The sequence below is a fragment of the Manduca sexta genome, chromosome 21 (assembly GCF_014839805.1).
Source record: "Manduca sexta isolate Smith_Timp_Sample1 chromosome 21, JHU_Msex_v1.0, whole genome shotgun sequence".
NCBI lineage: Eukaryota > Metazoa > Arthropoda > Insecta > Lepidoptera > Sphingidae > Manduca > Manduca sexta.
Window position 1 is genome coordinate 15,168,331 of NC_051135.1, and position 21,758 is coordinate 15,190,088.

Below are 21,758 nucleotides of genomic sequence, written 5' to 3' on the forward strand. Positions count from 1 at the left end.
GCACTGAAGTCACGTTGCTATGCGTGTATGAAAAAGCAGACTGGAATACTTACAAACCAGCAGACATGAACTTCAGAACAGCTAAAACGGTGTAGGTTGGCGCCATGCTGGCTGCGAAGTTGAGGATCACGCGACCGGCATCGCCAGCACGAGTGTGGTGCGGCGGCCCATGGTGTCCGCACACAGACCCCATGCGTATGACGACAACATCACACCTGGAACGATGTCACTATATATGTATTGGGCTATACGTCAGCAAGTATTAGACCACTTGTATAGTGAGTCCTCTAGCTGGCAATGGCCATTTACGATAATTTTCAAAAAAGCGCTCTTGTTGCTATTTTCCTTCTAAATTAAAATTCTGTGACTATATTATATTTGGAAAAAGAAAAAGCAATTAGTCAATAAGCTTACTTGTCTTGTTATAATAGATTAAACATTTACATACTAATAGTGTCCGTGTAGTATTTAGAATTCATTGTTCTTGTGTTGACGACAGAAAATAATGCAAATACAGTAGCTTAGGGTCTATTGCAAATATTGCCTTTATTAAATAAATAAATCAGTGTGCAGAACAAATATTAAATGGTTTGCAGTGTTGCGAGATAATTTTAGACTAAGTTAGCAAAGACTACGTGTTTCACACACTAGGTTCATAAAGAAGGATAAGAGAGGCAGTAGTCCCTTCATAGAGATAGGAAAAAAGCTTCTGTAACAGTCTGAAGGGAGATAAAGATCATCGCATCGAACGGGTGAGAATATGCAAAGATTTACGATTTACGATTTCTTAAGAAAAATATATTCTAGGTCTTAAAAAAAAATTAACTATGAAGATATTCTTATTTAAATTGTCTAATAATGTTGGTTGCAAATTGAAGATGAAGTTTACTTTATCAGGAGATGCACGGAACACAATTAAATTGGGATGTTCATTATGAAATTAACGAAATAATACCTATCCACATTATAAAATAAATAGAAACAACCATAGTAAAGATAAAATATTGTAGAAATATGACATTTTTTCTACAATGTATTATAAATTTCGTATAGCTAGCTTTTCAAAATACGGTTAACGCACCGTTCTGTTGTGGGCACCGCCTTATTAGGTTAGCGCTACTGCCTCACAGGAAACCTGGCTGGTAACAACGTTGGAACGAAACTGCTTATAGAAATACTATGCATAATATAAGCCTACAGTATCTTCAATAAATAAATTGGTAGACGACTCAACTTGACTGATAAAACACGTGCGCTAATGTTTTTGGATACGCTCGTTATGCAAAAAGCGTTATGGGTTGTGAAAAGAAAAAAAGAAATAGAGGTTTATCAATCAAACGCTATCAATTTGTTGTCGTGAAACACAGTTTATACTTTGCTATTGACAATTGTTAAAGTAGCTTAGGTTTCCTACAATCCGGCTGTCTCACTGGTCCCATGAAAAACTTGTTATTTTTCTGCATACGCACACCCGTGTACTGTAGCTACGAAAAGTCTAGTTACTTGGCAAATGCCAGGATTTTATAGGATGATTTTTAGAACGCGACTCATTAGGGTGAGTATATCTGTAAGTGGTTTGTAGCCGGGTATATCGTGGTCGGCAGCTCGGGTACCAAACATATCTGATTTATGTTTCAGTAGCATCAATGTCACGCCCTAGTTCTATTGAAATTATAGCTTGACCAGGAAAATAAAAAAATCTTGCCATATTGTAGTGAGACATGGCACTGAGTTATTGTACTGCCAACATTAACTTTAAACAGAAAAAGCAAAAGCGGGGCCCACTAAGGTTTTTTTCCTGCTTAGGCTATATAATAATATAGTTCAACTTGTAAGAGTTCTTATCCAATGTAAACTTCTGCTCAATCTGATATACCTACTGTATTATAATATACCTAAGATACTGCAAAGATATGACTAATAGCATAATCTTACCAATCAACGGCATAGCGGACAACAACCCCTGCTGAGAAGTGCTGAGGTCCATGTCGCAAGCCACCGCCGGCATCACGATGGAGAACCCGAAGATATCCATGTACATGCCCAGGATCACCAGGCAGCAGGAGAGCAGCATTGCTATGTTGTACTTGCCGAATCCTGGAATATATTATTATAGTAGTTTTTTCTCTGTCCGCGTTTCTTATATATTACGTTGAATCTTTATAAATATAAGCTGAAGATTGCTTTTTGTTAAAACTATAATTCTATTCTTACAATTCTTTTAATAAGACGAATCTACATTACCTCGAAGTGCTTTATGCTATATTCAATAATGGCGAGAGTCAGTACCTAAACAAGGCGGAATTTTGAGAAAAAAATACGTACCTATAATAAAATACTAAGTATTTCCAAAGTAAACAGTGCACGGTTGGTTAATTATGCCTTGTAAGGTAGAACTTAAATTACGTTTTACATTTAATATATTTTTTATAAGATAAACTACATTTGCAAGTAAATTGATTTAAATAGATTTATTTACATTACAATCAGTTGAAAACTGAGCGACGGGCAATTATAGTAGGTACTTTAAAACAAGTTGCGTGGAAGGTACAATGTTTAAAAATTAGGAATTGCAATTAAATTAGGTGTATGTTCTGGAATTTAACATAATTATGATTATGTAGATCTCTTGTCATTTCGCGCATCAGAAAACAAAGATTCAACATAATATTTATTTAAAACGGTGATTGGTTTGCTATCATAGAATTAAAACTGACTCTTAATTTTAATTTCGGGATTTAGGGACTGCATGCCGTCAACATTGAGGTCTTAGGTAATCACGGTTTTACTATGATGATGAGCAGTGTCAGTCCGGTGTTTCCCAGCACTTAGCATCATCGCTTAATTTTCTAGGGTTGTGAGCGCCTAAAGCGCTCATGCAAAAGGTGTGTATAAGCCGGTTCTTGGCAGGCTTACAAACGTAGGACCATTTAAAAAAAATGCGGTGCAATTCGGTCAAGCTTTGCCTGTTCTACCAGTTATGGTCTTCTGCAAACATGGGAAATTGCATACCCAAGACAAAATTGATCATGTGGTGCTAGATAAATTATCCCACCCTCACACTAACTACCCCATACGTTAAGATCATACATATTATGACACCATGAGGTGAGCCGAGTCCTTGATAGCAACAATTAGTTTTAACCCGATATCAATGAACGTGATAATACCTGTCGAATTTAAAGCCGCTTCGAAGCAGGATTTCTTCTCATCTTGAGTTGTAACCGCCATGATACTAGATCCACTTAACCCTTCATTCACGATAGACGTGTATATGCTCTCAAAGCACGGACTGCAATAAACAAAACCTTAGCGTATCACCTTTAAATACTCGTTTACTAGTTGTGCTGGCGACGCTGTCCGCGTGGAATCCAAGTATTATAAAATTGGTTTTCGTTCCGACTCCAGCTGTTCTAGTCTTCTCATGGAAACAAACTATTGAAATCAATATAAATTATGTTACTACAGCATAAGTGTCATTGTAGTTATTTTAGTGGAAGAGTTGCCAAAGATCTGCTGGTGTTTTGTATGCGAGGTTTTGTCAGCCTATTTACTGCAATTTCACATCACATAATAGTAAAAAGTGCATTGGAATTGTTTAGTCTGTTTTACGTGACGTACGGACAAATTAAATGACAACTGTTTTGTTATATGTATAGATTTGTACAACAAATATCATCTTACAAGTGTAGTGTCGTGATAAAATTAATACATTTTCAAGTATATTCAACTTATTTATTAGCTACATGAGTTTATGTTCAGTGGAACTAGTCTGCCTGCTTTAGTGGTGTTGTAATTCGTGAGTGGTCGCTCTTACGTCCCGGGTTCAAATCTTGTGTCCAGTAAAGTGACATTGGGTTTTTCTGATGTGTCGGCCCGGAGTCTGAAATCGTGCTCCATATGGCGATAGTCTCTTTCCCTATCACATCATGGGACGGAACACACGGCGAAAAGTGGGTGCCCTAGTTGCATCTCTGCCTACTCTGTAGTGGTACGGTGGTCGCTATCCAGGCAGATATAAAATACCCTGCCACCAATCGATTCCGAATGATTGTTACTTCGGATGTCATTCACAAATAAGGATCAGACTCATTTTTCGCGAAGTATATGTAACACGGCTGATAAGGTTTATCAGTTTCAGAAAAAGTTGACTTCATTAAATGCTTAAATGTTTGTAATGTTACTAAATTATGTATAGGTATATGTATGTTTTTGTAGAGAAAACATAATATAATACTATTTTCGCCGATTGACTACTGAATTAATGATAAGAAGCATGCAAAGACTTTGAAACGTTGGGAAAAAATTTAAATATAAAAACACGCGATACAATCTATCATTTTATTTCGATGTGTGACATTCACGCAAATATAAGAAATTATTTAACTTATGTAGTATCGATTATGGAGACTGAGTTATGACCTGTGACTTCTCATTCGGGACCATGAAGTATTTTTTCTATATTTCGGCATAAAGACTAAAAACTGTGGTTTTTTCCAACTCTCGTGGGAAAATCTGCTCTCCAGAACTACGTGTGACCATTAGATATATCATCTCAGTAATGTGTTTTATTGCACACGCACGCCTAGTGCGGATTGGTAGACTTCACACATCCTCAAAATTTCTCTAGAGTACTTCTGAGGTATGCAGGTTTCCTCACGATGTTATGCTTCAAGTATAATGCAAGCGATAATTCACAAAGACTATACCTTTAGCAAATTAAAAGTGTGTGCCGTTGGGATTTGAACCTGTGGACAATTATTTAAGTTCTATTTAACCTATTATAATCAAAGCAGAACATTTATGTTCAGGTATTTGCTGCTATTGATACAATATTAGTAACATTTATCCTGTTTAGTTAAACAAAATGGATTGTACGCTTTCAGAGTTTCAACAAAACAACACGTGGGTTCAACACGAGATATGGCACCTTTTCATATTGAGGATTGTTGAATAAACGTGATAAAATGTGTTTGTTATCGCCTCGTTGGTGTATTGAAAAGAAGACGTGAATCTGGTGAGGTCATCTCTAGTTTCTTTAGGCCATAGGGTACATTAATACTTTTGTCTAAAATATCTTTCATACAAAATGTAGAAGAAATAATTAAACATCATTTAAGAAATAAATAAATTAATAATAATATAATAATAGATTAACTTTATTGCAACAAAAAGAACACAGAAATAATAACATTACGAAGTACATAAATAGTAATTGGCATATCTGAGTCCCCAAACTAGGCTATGCCTGTATCTTGGGATACCTATAATGACAGTCAAAAACTCATGAGTAGCCGATAAAGCAAAATACAGACAAATAAAACAGTTATTCTAAAAAATAATAATAATAAACAAACTAAAATCTACAAACTCTTTTATATAACAAAGAAGAAAAAAAAATTAAAAAACTAAATATCTCTATACAAACTTTGCAAACATAGGTACTTAGATAATTATACAAATTCGGAATTCGAATTGTTTTTTTCTGTTCTGTTTTGTTTTGAGTCTAATTACGTGACGTGATGTCACTTGATAACAATGGGGGTGGAAGTAAGAGATAGCAAGATAATCCTACCACGCAGAGTCAGAACTCTTGCTCAGTATTTAAGACACGAATTGATTTCTCTATTTGCAACGAATTTCGATACCTACTGATTGCAAAAAAGCATTATTTTATTGCTTATAGAGCTGAGTTTTCCCACTGGATATTCCAATGACACAGAACGTAATTACTTATCGTTATCAGACGCTTTTTCAATAGAATACTTAACCAGCAATTTTATGAATAAGATTTTGAAGTACTTGTAAGTGTAGTTGATTTTTTGTACACGTTTATTCATTAAGATAAAATGTGAAGTAAAATTTCCCACTTATTATCCTTGTACAGGTGTGTCTTCACTGCACCTGATCTACCCCACGCGACACTTTCGCCACGATGGTATGATTATGATGATTAGTCGCTTTATTTGCCACTCTTTTTTATATAACCGGTTTTGATTTCTCATTACTTTTTTTCATCAATTGAACGAGTAATGAATACACTTACATTTAATTTTTATATACGTTATGTACAATTTATTTAAAGCCTTACAACCTTAATTTAAACAATTGATTTAGCCATTTTGTTTATGTCCCCTGCAGTATCTTGAATGTAATCAGCTGACTATGCGAGTGTATTGATTTAGGGTTGTGTGCGACGAGCGGAGTTCAGTCTTCTGACTCTTTCGCACGAATGAAATCGATAATATCCTTCTGTTTATGCTGCCCTAGTCATTTCTACTAAAAACGGCGAATCCCTCTAAATTTACTATAAAGGAAACAAAAGCGCTAGCGCGAAATTTCCATTCATAGATTCCATTCACACGATTCGAGGAAAATCGATAATGCTCTTTCATCTATGCATTCCTAGTAACTTTCTACTAAAATGACGAATCCCACTGATTTTTTAATATACGAATGACGAAGAAATTGTTTTTTGTCCTCTTTGTATCATCAATAACATACTAAATTACTTACGTATTGGTTTATTTTCTTAGCCGTATTAATAAAAAGCAAACAAAAGAATATCTTAGTAAAAGTATAGTCAACTGGAAAAACATTGAAAAAATATCATAATCATTTGTTTATTTGTTTTGGAAAGGGAAAGTTAAATCTCCACCACAGGATCTTCTTCCATCAATTTTCTTTTGTGGAAAAACGGAGGCAATCTTTTAAAAGAAGTTTTCCCGACATCTGATTCACTAGGCGAGCATACAGCGCGAGAAGTATTGGTATTTTCAAACATGGAGTCTCGAAAAATGCTACGTTCAAACCGTTAATTGTCTCCCTAAATATATACAGTACGGTCTCTTATTTATTTATTCTACAGATCAGTGACAAAAAATATATAAGTAAGCTTACCTTACCTACCGACCCCTAATAATTAATTGACTTTAATTATTACTAACTAGCTTCCGCCCGCAGCTTCGCCCGCGTGGATTTCGGACTTCAAAAATGGAGCCGGTCGCGAACGTTCGAGAGTGTTCGTTTTACGAAGCTACTCGCTAGGTGATTCGCTAGCCTCTAGGTACCAAGCAAGCCGCTTGCCCGTGCGTTCGCGACCTTATATACTTAGTCTGGCCATAAATACTGTTACACTTAATTATAAAAAAATATTACATTTGAATTTCGAATCTGTCATTTTTATACGATTGTTCATTGTGTTTTCTCATTTTGGCGCCAATACATTGTAAAATATTTTGCGATATTAAAATGGTGTGGGGTGATAAAGAGAACCGAATCGCTGTGATAGCATTACACAAAGTAGGTATGGAGCCAAATGCAATTTTTAAAACTCTCCATACACTTGGTATTAGTAAAATGTTTGTGTACCGGGCTATTAATAGGTACAATGAGACCTCCTCTGTTTGTGACAGAAAAGATCTGGCCGTCCAAGTAGTGTTCGTACGAAAAAGGTGGTCAAAGCAGTAAGGGAAAGAATTCGAAGAAATCCTGTCCGAAAGCAAAAGATTTTATCTCGGGAAATGAAGATAGCACCTAGAACCATGTCGCGTATTTTTAAAAAGATGACTTAGGACTTGCAGCCTATAAGAGACGCACTGGCCATTTCTTAACTGATAATTTAAAGAAGAATAGGGTGGTAAAATCGAAACAACTACTGAAGCGGTACGCAAAGGGAGGTCACAGAAAAATTTTGTTTACGGATGAGAAAATTTTTACAATTGAGCAACATTTTAACAAACAAAATGACCGTATTTATGCTCAAAGCTCTAAGGAAGCTTCCCAATTAGTCGACAGAGTGCAACGTGGACATTATCCGACTTCAGTGATGGTTTGGTGGGGTGTTAGCTATGAAGGAGTGACTGAGCCATATTTTTGTGAAAAAAGGTATCAAAACATCGGCACAAGTGTATCAAGATACCATTCTTGAGAAGGTAGTTAAGCCCCTTAACATCACCATGTTCAATAACCAAGTATGGTCCTTCCAGCAAGACTCGGCGCCGGGTCATAAAGCTCGGTCCACGCAGTCTTGGTTGGAATCGAACGTTTCGGACTTCATCAGAGCTGAAGACTGGCCGTCGTCTAGTCCCGATCTTAATCCGCTGGATTATGATTTGTGGTCAGTTTTAGAGAGTACAGCTTGCTCTAAACGCCATGATAATTTGGAGTCCCTAAAACAATCTATACGATTGGCAGTGAAGAATTTTCCCATGGAAAGAGTGCGTGCTTCTATTGATAACTGGCCTCATCGTTTAAAAGGACTGTATTGCAGCCAATGGAGACCACTTCGAATAAGCTTTTTATATTTTTAATTGTTTTATATTTATGTATTAAACTGACACACTGTAAAAGTAATAAATGTTATTTGCAGTTAACAATTTTCTTTTTCTTTATTACAATATTTATGGCAAGACTAGGTATATACAAAAATAATCCTTATAGCATGATTCAGTATTCACGCATGATGGCTTATTATTAGCGTATTTCATGTATAACTTTGGTGTTTCTATACCAATTTCTATGATTCTTTTTTATGGAATATTTAATAATGTTTACTTTTTTAATTAGGGATGACTGAGAGTGTTATAAACGTAAGAGTAGACAAATATAATGAGAAAGCTTCGAACTGCTAAGCTATCGGGAGTCACACGTGTTATTGTGAGTCAACCATAAAAGATAGACATATGCTGTGGTGGGATATTTTTTAAATAATTTTAAGGAGAACATTTCCGTCATACATGATTTCTGTGTAGCTTTAACCATTAAGGTTGCACACGCGACGGAAGCTTAAAAAATGGAGTAACTTCTCCCGTTTTCCCAACATTTCCCTTCACTGCTCTGCTCCTATTCATTGTAGCGTGATGAAAAGTATACTATAACCAGCACAGGAGTATGACAAACAATTGTACCAAGTTTCGTTGAAATCCGTCGAGTAGTTTTTGTTTCTATTACGGTTATACAGACAGACAGACAGACAGACAAAAATTTTACTAATTGCATTTTTGGCATCAGTATCGATCCCTAATCACCCCCCTGATAGTTATTTTGGAAATATATTTCATGTACAGAATTGACCTCTCTACAGATTTATTATAAGTATAGATGGATTAATAGCACTATTTACAATTGATACGGAGTAGAATGCAAATGTGAGAACGACGGCCTTAGATTCCATTACATTGTAGTTTCTTTGGGATTCAATAATACTTATGGCATAAAATGCCATGGACTGCCTCGATGGCGTAGTTGTATTGCATGCCGGTACAATAGCGCTCTGAGGTCCTGGGTTCGAATCCCGGGTCGGGCAAAATGATATTTGGGTTTTTTCTGCTCAGTATCAGCCCGGAGTCTGGAATTTGTGCCCGATATGGCGATAGGCTCGCCCCCTATCACATCATGGGACGGAACATACTTGGCGAAAAGTGGGTGCCCTAGTTGCGCCTCTGCATACCCCTTCGGGGATAAATGCGTGATGTTATGTATGTATGTATAAAATGCCACATCCAAAATATACACTCTCCTTAAAAGCGGGATGGGTAGTTTTACTAGAGGGTTTAAGAAAATCAATATCTACGGCGCATGCGAAGAAACGCGTCACCATGGTAACTGGCATACGCGCATACATCTCTTACCGTCTCTGCGATCCTGGTACAGCCGCCCACAATTCTGAAATTTTCCTGCCCTCGCCACCGCCTCTTCAGGAATGAAAACCTTCGACTTCCGCTGTTTAGGGCGGCATAGATAGTTTTCAGCGCGTGAAAATCTTTGACGAACATTTTCATGAGTTCAAGATGCAATATTGAGGTTATGTTACTGCGCAGCTTGTCTGCGCACAGCAACAAGTAAGGGGTGGATTGTCTGAGTGGATTATCGTTCACTTTTTCATTCATGTTGAGTGAAATCTGAGTCATACAACTATTTGAATATTTGACGTTTTTAGTTATTATGATATATAGGTTTTATTCACTTTTTAATTATGTATTTAATTAAATACACTATAGACACATAATTATAGCCCATGGATACAGAAGTATAAATATTATGGGAAGGGGATTGATGAAAATTAACTAAATTTTACACACTGACTCATGCCCTTTATCACTGAAGGGATAGGCAGAGGCGCAACTTAATTAATTTAATTTGATATCTCGAATATTTTAGAAAGATCTCGTAAGCGAAGAATCTAGGAAACCCTAAAAAGAATTTGAAATAATTTTATTGGCAGTTTTTTGTTTAAATAATTAATTAGAAATAAAATACAGCGATATTATCAACAATGTTTAATATTAACAAATTTATTTACAACAATTTGGTCCTAATTATTATCTATTTATAATATTTTTTTATAGCAGACTACAATGTTTTTGTACTTTGTTAAAAAATAAATTAACTTTGGCATTAAAATTATCAACAAAGTTAAATAAAGAGTATTAATCTCTGTGCAGTATGGTACGATCTAGAAACGTCGAGACCAACATTATTTAAAAAAAAAGTTTACTCAGTATCCTTGCGCAAAAAAGATTTTTTAAATTTCATCAGATTGAAATCATTCTATTCTGTTTTTAGCAAATTAATATAGAATGTAAGGGAAACCCTCCGAAAACTGCTCACCTATTACATGTTTTATTAGTGTTACATAAAATCATATTAATAATAATGTTCTTTAACATTCATTGTATTTATCTATTCAAACACTCCGTAGATAAAAAAATATGTTTTTTTTGCTATTTTCTTTGTAACGTCATCATATCTAAGAATCATTAGCACTTGTGTTAGTTTTTGGACCGTTTCCTTTACACTCAGTTCATGCCTTTCATCTAATATATTAAATACAACGACAATTTATTTCTTTATAATTCTGCATGAAGCTACGTTACAAATAAGTTCTCATAGCAATATTTTGCGCAAGAACTTCCAAATACGTTTACAATAGCAGAAATATTGCTATATTTCTACACACAACTCGCCGCAAGTCCTGCAAGCTTCAAAATTTGCAGGAGTCAGCTTGCCGCGTTTACATTGTAAAAATCGCTTGTGAAAGTCATCTTCTGCAAGATTTATTGTGGTTAACTCGGCTATGGCTGTCAATCTTTGGCTTCTACACGTGAACATATTTTTTTTAGTAAATTCTTTATTCTATCGACCTCTGAATCGCTTCTATTATTTGTCGTTCTGCCGTTGGATTGTTGGGTTCGTTCATACAGGTTCGTGGGTTTGGTTCTGCGTTGACTCCACGTTGATCATTTTTGATGGTTGAATTGTTTTCTTCGCGGGTAATGTGAGACAGCAGATTGCATTCACTGAAAAAGAGATAAAATGTGTTAGTCACACAGAGTGCCAATGGTATTGACTTTAATACAAATTTGATGAGCAATTAAATAGCTATTAGTCAAATTACTTTATTGAAAAAACCAAATAGTTCAGTCTCCCGTGACTATGAAGACTGCAAAGTCTTCGAAACGTCGAGAGAAAAATATAGAATGTAAAATAGTGTAATTTCAAAATTTAGAAAGATTTTTATAATTTTTAGGTTATAGTGGTAATTTTGCTGTAATAGCGTTTTTAAGGTAATTTGATTCAAAAAAGGCAAGACACATAGTAATAGCACCTCGGACTATCTTTAAGGATGCAACTATGTCACATGTTGATACATTTGGATACAGTGTGTTTTTCAATACCTATTTTTTTATATTCATTAGGTACGTACCAATAAGAATACCACCGAACAGATAGAATCCCGCGCCGCAGTTGGTCTCCAAGAACATACCGATCAAGTTGGATCCAACCATGGAGCCAACTCTACCCATCATCATTGACAAACATATCGCCATAGCCCTGTAACAAATAAGTATTGACATGTATGAATATATTTGGAAACTACTATAATTCTAATTTCAGAAGGTAGTATGGCAATTACTATACAATTATCATCCTTTATGCCTGAATATACTAGCAAAAGTACAATCAGGACACTCACTTTTCACCATGCACAAATTCCATAATCTTGGCTGATACTCAGTAAAAAACCCAATATCACTTTGCCCGATCCGGGTTTCGAACACGGGACCTAATAGCGGTGTCGTACCGCACACGCAATACAACTACGCCGCCGAGGCTGACACTACACTTTTCTTAGAATAACTATAAAAAAAATTACCTAAACTTAGTAGGAAACAGTTCGACAGCGACAGCATTCATGAGACCGATACAGGCTCCGGACATCTGGAAGACCGCGAACAACACCACCGCTAGTTGTTGGTTGTAGGCCAGATGGGCGCAGATACCACAGAGGCCAGTAACACTGAGGATGGTCAGGAGGATCAGCTTCTTCCCCACGAAGTCGACGAGGAAGCCCACGATGATGTACATGGAGCAGAACACCAGCCCGATGTAGATAGACCGCTCGAAGGTTGCAGTGTTCATTGTGTCATCGCAGATTACCTGTAAAAAATTAATGATTTCAATTATGTTAAACAATATTCATATATTTTATATCCACCCGGACATCAGTAACCGTACACAAGGTGTTAAAACCCGCCATACTGGCCCACGTAAGTGTGTCGCGTTCCGGGATCAGCCATACAGGCTGTTATTCAGTTCATATTCAGTTCCAACAGAAATAAATAAAATTGGTGTGCAAAGTATCAATGCAAAAAATATGTTGTTGGATTCTTTCTGTTAATAATTATAATTTATTCTCGAACACCGAAGGTTAGGATAGTAATATGATCTTACATCAGTGCCATTGGCAGCTGCAGCTTTGCTAGCATCTAGAACATCACAGATCTTGGTCTCGCCACCGTCGTGGTTCGCCAAAGAGTTGAGGATACTCGGGAACCACACGTAGAAACCGTTGGTCCTGCAAGTATTGTTCGAGATTATATAATATTACAATATAATTGTTTAATTTTTATTAGTTCATTATTTGGAAGCGCGGACAGATTCGGCCAAATTAATTTACACACAACACAACACACATAAATATATATATATATATATATATAGTATGTATTCGAATATAAAATCTTTTCGGTGGGGGTAAAAGAAACTGTCAAATATTATTAAAAAAAAAGAACAATGACATGACTATTGAAGAAAAAACTACTATCGGAGTCGGCAAAGAGAATTATAATTTATAAATCGGAACAAAAGGGGCTCCCGGGAGCACATGCATAAAGAAAGGAATTTGGGGGTGAGTTTATTTAATTATATATTAGTATGTATGTATAAGACCACACAGGATCGAGAAGTCCGCACGTTGGCCGAAGAAAAATTATGTATTACCATCTATTACATAACATTTGGTCCTTCGAGCCGGATATACTGGTTTTAGCGGCTTCCGCTGATGTGCGGGGTTCTCTTTCTGTACAAAGAAAACACTATCGGTTCCTTCTCGAAGTATTCTGGCGGTGTATGAATACTTTGATAAGGTAATATTTATTCGTGGTTATGCGGATCATAAACACGAATAATATATATATTGCGGATTTTGCGGATAATATTATTTAAAGTCATATTTTTGCAGTGATAGCTGCCATTTCCCTTTTTCACACTTCACAGAGAAACTCATAATATTGCGGTAGGGCTACACATATATTTATTTCGTTTCCCTTATTATAATATGACATACATTACGTATCCAAAAGATACATTGCACACTCACAACGAAATTGATTTGGTCTAGTCTGTGTACGTTTCTTTGTGGAAGAATTAATATTTGTGTAAGTGGTCTAATATACATATATTTTGTGCGGTTATGCGGTTTTAGGGATTATATTAATATAAAACGCAAATAATAATTTATTTTTATGGTGACATTTTTATTTGCGTGTCTGACAATTGTATGTCAGAAAAGTATTTGAAAAGCGATTTTCTCTTGTCGCTTAGCGGTCTAGCGGTTGGTGCGGTATAATTTCATAGTGTGGTGTGATTTTGGACGCGGGTTCAAATCCACCTGAAGTATTTGTATTCCTTGCTTTTGTATAACAATATAGATATTTTATTGCGGGCCTCAAATTGTCTGAGGGAGTATTCTTTTATTTTAATATTTAATAATTTTAAATTTCCTTAAAATGCCTCCTAAAAATCAACTAAGACTTTTAAAAGTGAAGTATGATACAGCGTTATTAAATTTAAACAAACTTCACGAGATTTCACAGTCAGGGCTATGTACGGAGGGAGAAAGAAGTGAATTCAAAATAAGATATGCCGATTTGGAACACATTTACACGGAATTCACTTCTAGTCATATGGAGTACCTAGCTAACTTGGAGGATGAATTTGAAATAGAAGAGTTTACCCAAAAATACATGGTATATAACCAAAAATATTATGATGTGAAACGGAAGTTTTAGATTTATTTCCTGAGGGCAGCTGTCGGTCTGAATATGGCACTGCTTCTTCCACAGATAGGAAAAGGAACGAGCATGCCATTTTACCAAAAGTTCGGTTACAAACCTTTAACGGGAAATTAGAGGAATTTACATCTTTTATGGAATTATTTGAATCATTGGTTGGTAAAGATCCAAAATTGTCTGATACTGAGAAATTATATTACTTACTGGGGTCTCTTGATGACGAGCCAAAGAGTCTTACTAAGCATTTGTCCGTCACAGGCGACAATTATTCAATAGCTTTGGATTTGTTGAAAAGACAATATGGTAACAAACGAGCATTAGCCGATAAATTGTTACAAAATTTGTTGGCAACGACTAGGGTTATCAATAATTATTCTTCTTTGAAACAATTTCTTAACACTTTGGTTGTGAATACAAAAGGGTTAGAAAAATGAATTTCCCTGTATCGGAGTGGTCTTATCTTTTATTCTATATAAATTTTCAAAAACTTGACTCTAGTTTGAAAAACGTTTTGAAGCGAGGTTATCTAATAAGGAATTGCCTGATTTTTCTGATTTGATTCAGTTTTTGGAGAAGGAAGTTAGGATCTTAGAGTCTAGTGGCGATGGTCAAAGCAGTAAAAGTGGCTCTGTGAATTCTCGGACACACCATGCCACGTTTGTAGGTGAACCAATGATGGTTTGCAAGCTATGTAAGCAAGGAAGTCATCATTTATCAAAATGTGTGAAATTTTTAGCATTGAATCCACACCAGCGGAAGGAGCATGTAAAAGAATTTCGGCTTTGTTTTAGGTGTTTAGGGAAGCACAGTATTGATCAGTGCGTATCGAGTTGGTCATGTTACAAATGCAATTCTAATAAACACCACTACCTTATCCACTTTGATTTGCGGCCGGTGGTTACAGCAGGGGACGTGTCAGGGGTTCCACGATCGGGTGATGGACCACGTTCACCAAGTGCTAATGAAAATCGGGTAGTTGCACACAAATTGGACACTAGTGGTGAAAAGGCTACTTGTACCACAGCTAGGGTAGGGGGACCTGTTAAAGATCATCATGGGGTAACTGCGTCAGCAGTGGATGATGATATAGCTTTATCTGTCTCTAACATAAATAAAAACTATAGGCGGACAGTGCTACTAGCAACAGCTATAGTACGTGTCATGGACAGATATGGGGAGTACCATGAAGTTCGTGCGCTACTAGATGGGGGTAGTCAGACTACATTTATCACCGATACCGTTGTTAAAAGGCTTGGATTAAAACGATTTAAGTCCAATTCTATTTCGGTAACGGGTTTAGGGGAGGACTTGTGAGTGATTGTAGAGGAGGCGTAAATTTGGTTATGTGTTCTAAATATTCGGAACATCCTAGATTGGTAACAAGGGCAATAGTATTAGGCACTATCACTCATAACCTGCCGACTCAAACTCTGTCTCAAAATTTTGCGGAATGGTATAGAGGTATCTATTTAGCGGATGACCAATTCTTTGTTAGTCGACCGGTTGATATTTTAATAGGTGCCGATCTCATGGGTGAAATCATGATTGGTGATTGTGTGAAAGTTAATGATTATTTGCCACGCGCAATGAATACGGTGTTTGGTTACGTATTGATGGGTCCAGTAACCCATAAGGTTTCTCAATGTTATGAGCGGTCTCAAACATTTTTCGCGGCATATGTTACCACAAACCAGATTTTGGAAAAATTCTGGGAAGTGGAAGATATACCGGATTCGGTTTTAGTTAATCCTGAAGATGCGGATTGCGAAAATAGGTTTTGTGAAACGCATCAACGGGATCAAACGGGGAGATATATAGTGCGGTTACCCTTTTAGACGATAAACCTGAATTGGGGATTCAATTTCGATAGCCAAGAAACGGTTCATGGCTATGGAAAGGCGGTTAATCTCGAATGAGGCATTGCGGGAAAAGTATATTGCATTTATGCGAGATTATGAAAAATTAGGGCATATGTCTGTCTGTGATCGGCAACCAGAGGACTATGCAGAAGGTAAAGGGTACGTCATACCTCACCACGGTATTTTTAAAACAAACTCGGATAAAATTCGTGTGGTATTTGATGCCAGCTGTAAGACTACGACAGGGGTATCATTAAATGATAGATTACATGCTGGTCCAAAACTACAGCGAGATATAATGGAGATTATTTGTCGGTTTAGGATGTTTGAATATGTCTTCACCACGGACATCAAGATGATGTTTCGACAAATTCTTATTCATAGGGATGACTGGAAGTATCAATTGATATTTTGAGAGAATCTCCGGATCAACCTTTGCTATTATACGCTTTGCAAACTGTCACGTATGGCATGAAGTCTAGTCCATATCTCGCGATAAGAACCTTGCGACAATTGGCGGATGATGGTGAAGTAAAGTATCCGGCGGCAGCTAATCTATAAGATTTTCTGTTTACATGGATGACATTTTGGGAGGCGCAGATACTGAAGCGGAAGCAAAACAATTAAAAGCGGACCTAACTAATTTGCTTCATTCTGGTGGTTTTGAGCTGAGTAAATGGGTGTCTAACAATAAGCGTCTATTAGATGATATTTCAATTGAAGATTTAGAGAAACCACGTACTTTTGATAAAGAGGGTGGATCGGGTTTTTACAAAATATTAGGGGTAGAATGGGATCCAAACCGAGATAGTTTTTCATATCATTGTAAAGTTACAGATTCTGGAAAATGTAGTAAACGTATAATTCTATCAACCTTGGCTAGGACTTTTGATCCGCTAGGTTGGATAGCGCCAGTGATATTCCAGGGCAAGGTTCTTATGCAACGCCTCTGGAGATTGAATTTAACCTGGGATGAAACTCCACCAACAGATGTGATAGCGGAATGGAGATGCATTATAAAGGATTTACCTCAAATCGAGAATATTTATATAGATCGTTTTGTGTTAGGTGGAAATAAAGTATGTGCCTTACATGGTTTTCGGATGCATCTGAAAGCGGTTATAGCGCAGTTGTATATTTAAGGGTAGTGGACGAACATGGTGTTGTAAAGGTTTCTATTATGATGGGCAAATCGCGTGTTGCACCATCAAAAATGAAAATTACTATTCCGAAGTTAGAATTGTTGGGCGCTGCTCTTGGTACGACTTGTAAAATACATATTTGATTCAATTAAGGATCTTGCTCAAATTACAGAAATATTTTGTTGGTCAGATAGTACTATAGTTCTCTCTTGGCTGAGGATGTCTCCTCATACTTTACAAACATTTGAAGGAAATCGAGTATCCCAGATAGTAAATTGCGGACTGGATATAAAATGGAGGCATGTGCCATCGGAGATGAACCCTGCGGACGTTGCAAGCCGGGGTTGTCGGGCTTCGGAATTGCTCGCCTCCCTATGTGGTGGTCACCTCAATGGCTTAAAGAACTTGAAACAACCTGGCCTGCAGATCAGGCAAGGCAAACTAAAGATGTTCCGGTTTGCGGAAACCCTTGGTAAATGTCCATATGGGTACAACGAAGTTTATTAATCCACTGTTTATCAGATATAGTTCTTTAGTTATACTACAAACAGTCGTTGCGTACTGTTTTAGGTTTGTACACAATATAAGGAACCCTTCTAATAAACGTACAGGTGTTCTGACTGTTAAGGAGCGGAAATCGGTCTTGGATCGGCTCAAAAATTAGTGCAGCAAACGGAATTTGCTGCGGACATAGATTGTTTGAATCGACACAAGCCGTGTTCGACTCGGTTGAGACGTTTGTGTCCGTTTCTGGATAATGCGGATTTGTTGCGTGTTGGAGGTCGTTTAGATCATTCGAGCCTTCCATTCCAATCAAAACACCCATTAGTTTTACCCAAAAATCATTCTTTGACAAATTTAATTATTGACCATGCACATCGAGTTTATTGTCATGTGGGTGCAACAGCACTGCAGGCTATTTTGCAAAAGGATTTCTGGATTCTGTCGGCTCGGCAAGCCATTCGAAGTCCACTTATGTGCAACGTGATTAGGATTCATACAGTGCAAACGGATTGAGCCTTTTTCACTCACGTCTTAGAAATGCAAAAATTTTGAAGGCATATTTGTGTGTTTTGTCGCTCTGCAACCAAAGCGGTGCATTTGAGGTTGTTGGAGACTTGACAACAGAAGCGTTCGGAGCTGCGTTGACGCGTTTCACATCTCGCGCGGACTCCCTGTGTGATACGTTCTGATAATGGTACTAATTATGTAGGACAAACAAACACCTCAACGAGGTTGACAAGTATCTTCGGAATAGGAAGTTGAGAATAGTCTTAAGAATTTTGCAGCCAAGAGTAATATTACTTGGTTATTCAATGTGCCTTCGGGACCTCACTTCGGGGATTGTTTGAAGCGGCTGTCAAATCTGCAAAACCTTATTAAAGCGGATGATCGGGGAGCAGGTTTTGACTTATGAGGAATTGTCGACAGTGTTCACAAGAGTTGAAGCAGTACTCAACTCTCGCCCACTATGTCCTCTATCAAATGATCCTACGGATCGAAGGTTGACCCCAGCACATTTCTTGGTCGGCAAGTCATTGCTTTCTGTGCCTGAGTATAATTTCGAACACGTAGTTAATACGCGGTTGGGACGTTTTAGATTAGTTCAGGCTATAGGTCAACGTTTCTGGAAACAATGGAGTGACCGTTACCTACACTGTCTCCAGAATCGTAACAAATGGACAACGCCGGTTGATCCACCTAAAGTAGGGGACCTCGTTTTAATAAAAGAGGAGAATGTCCCTGTCCTTAAATGGAAGAGAGGGAGAGTTTTTAGAACTTTTACCTGGGATTGATGGGGTTATTCGAATTGTCAGGTTAAAGACTGCCTCAGGAATTTACTGAGGCCTGTAGTAAAAATTGCGAAGCCGCTGGATTAGTTTCCAGTGATAAAGTTTTTTCTTACCATTCCGATGCTTTAATGGTTAATTACTTATTATATTTATATTGCGTGCTTATGTTTTTAGAATTTAGTATAACTTTCAATGAAAGGGGCTTGATGATTTATTTGATAAAGGCTTTTCACAGACTATCTCGGGCGGCGCGAGATTTAATTTTAATTAGTTCATTATTTGGAAGCGCGGACAGATTCGGCCAAATTAATTTACACACAACACAACACACATAAAATATATATATATATATATAGAATGTATTCGAATATAAAATCTTTTCGGTGGGGGTCAAAGAAACTCTCACATATTATTAAAAAAAAGAACAATGACATGACTTATTAGAAAAACTACTATCGGAGTCGGCAAAGAGAATTATAATTTATAAATCGGAACAAAAGGGGCTCCCGGGAGCCATGCATAAAGAAAAGGAATTTGGGGTGAGTTTATTTAATTATATATTAGTATGTATGTATAAGACACACAGGATCGAGAAGTCCGCACGTTGGCCGAAGAAAAAATTATGTATTACCATCTATTACATAACAATAATAGTTTTCAAAAATATTTCTAAAATTATAAATACTGTGTTTTTGAATGACAATGATTGTTTTTGTTTGAATAAGTGTTTCTTTATAATTTACGAGTTAAATGGTGTAGTGGTTTTTAGAAATGATTATTGTTACTCAAGTTAAACTCTTCTTTACGATGCCCTATACTTAGAAATCAAGACCTGATTGTTTTACTTTTAGTGGTAAGACTAAAAAAGAAACGTACGTAGCGAAAATTCCGAACTGCACAAAGCAAGTAAGCAGAGTCCAAGGTACTAGTGGCATTTTGAACAGCGGAATGGTCTGCTCCTTCATGGAGTTCCATATAGCCTATTCCCTTACTATCGCTCGCTTTGTACAAGAAGTTAGCGGTTGAAAGAGATTTCACCTGAAGGAAAAGAATTAATTGCATTAATCTCGGGATTAAGTTTTTTTTTATTGTATGTGAAAAAAAATATGTAGTTTTGTGTAGAAAGATCAGATATAATAGTCTACTACTGAAATTCTTCCGCAGGCGCTCTGTTATTAACGGCATAAATTTCTTCACCACTTCCAAAGCATCAGCATGCCTGTCCTTATCGCGCGAACAAGAACTTGGGACTCTCCGAGCAAAGAGAAGGATGCCAGAGGCCAGTGCGAAGGGAATAGCGCAGGCCACGATGAGCAGCCTCCAGGGACGGTAGTAGATGTCCAGGAAACTTATGGGAAAACGCGAACTCTTGAGGAGGAATATTCAACCAGATACACCTGGAAGGATTGAAGAAAATTTGTATTACTATAGTGGAATTACAAGCCAGTGCCTCGCTTGATTGTAATCGCAACGATAGCATATAAACGGTAGTAACATCGTAAGGCTACGTTGGTTCTCGTGCGACACGAGATATTAAGACTCACAATAACCAATAATTTTACTGGGTATATTTTCCTCTCTAAACTGAACACATACAAATCTGCATATTGCTTCTCATACAATTTTATTTTACAATCTGACTCACGATACGAGAGACAGTTTATAGCTGTAGCCTAACGAGGTAGTCCCTTTAGGCTTTAATTAGGTAAAATATTTTTCCTAAATACTTACAAGGCAATATGACAGTCCCGATGCCCACAAAGGGAAGACCCGAAGGCGACCATCTTGTCCCTGTGTCGGAGATTGTTGAACTCTCCCAGATATGTGTACACCACGGCCGATGAGCCAGCCATGCTGAAAAGATGTGATAAAAACATATAGTGGCATAGGAAAAGTACACTAAATTCGACAAAGTATACTGAATCTTAGTTAATTCAATAAAAAATTATAATGGTATAATTTTTTGAATAATATGGTACACAGAATGGCTGTCCACATTATTTTTCAAGCCTAATATGTCTGGTTAGTATCATTCTTTATAATTCATTGCTTTATCGCTATCAATATATAAATAAAAAGACATGACATTGTTTCGCCTGATATAAAACATAAAGCAATTTGTGCAGACGTCCGCTATCATAAACTAATATTACAAGAAGGGATAAGAAATTTCATTTAATTTGAAAAAAAAACATTTTTTAATTGATCCCTTATAGCATTTGTTTTCATTTAACGGCAATCTACTGGTGCATTACATCATGATTATTCTGAATTTGTGGCTGATTGTTCTATCAACTTCAGATTCTATTGGATCGTTTGCAGAAACAACTTTTTTTATAAAAACTATACTTACAATATAGCCGAAATAAACTGCAAGACACCAAAGGAAATGATGTCAGGCGAGAAGCTGGCGAATACAGAGAACACAGCTGATATGATCATGGAGAACAACATCACCGGCCTGCGACCCTGCGTGTCAGCCAGCCAGCCCCAGAAATATGACGTCAGAATTATAGCTGGAAAACATACAATATAAATTAGTACCTTGAGATTTAGTAATGGATGTTTAAGGTATTGTTTTATTCCAGTTAATGAGGAAAATATCAA

General features: G+C 36.8%; 2 protein-coding genes across 2 annotated transcripts; both read right to left on the reverse strand.

Annotated features, from left to right (window-relative positions):
* Positions 1 to 126: 126 nt before the first annotated feature.
* On the reverse strand, positions 127 to 3,304 carry LOC119190111 (putative transporter svop-1). The gene is made up of 3 exons (XM_037441175.1): positions 3,171 to 3,304; positions 1,936 to 2,097; positions 127 to 215 (listed from the first exon to the last, which is right to left on the reverse strand). The coding sequence occupies exons 1-3, from the start codon at positions 3,229 to 3,231 to the stop codon at positions 127 to 129; spliced, it is 312 nt and encodes a 103-aa protein (XP_037297072.1). The 5' UTR covers positions 3,232 to 3,304.
* A 7,411-nt stretch (positions 3,305 to 10,715) lies between these two features.
* LOC119190112 lies at positions 10,716 to 21,752 on the reverse strand (the record flags this gene model as incomplete). Its single annotated transcript, XM_037441176.1, has 8 exons — positions 10,716 to 11,300; positions 11,708 to 11,835; positions 12,158 to 12,441; positions 12,736 to 12,859; positions 20,028 to 20,131; positions 20,386 to 20,548; positions 20,883 to 21,005; positions 21,505 to 21,752. Coding segments are annotated over 8 exons (1,278 nt in total), but the record flags the coding sequence as incomplete, so codon positions are not given.
* Between the last annotated feature and the right edge of the window lie 6 nt (positions 21,753 to 21,758).

What these genes read in the sequence shown, in the direction of transcription:
- LOC119190111 (XM_037441175.1), bottom strand. Translation starts at nt 3,231, where the DNA reads ATGGCGGTTACAACTCAAGATGAGAAGAAATCCTGCTTCGAAGCGGCT. An exon ending in AGCGGCTTTAAATTCGACAG is followed by an intron (nt 2,098 to 3,170) that starts GTATTATCACGT and finishes AATATATTCCAG; the next exon opens with GATTCGGCAAGTACAACATA. An exon ending in GTCCGCTATGCCGTTGATTG is followed by an intron (nt 216 to 1,935) that starts GTAAGATTATGC and finishes ACATCGTTCCAG; the next exon opens with GTGTGATGTTGTCGTCATAC.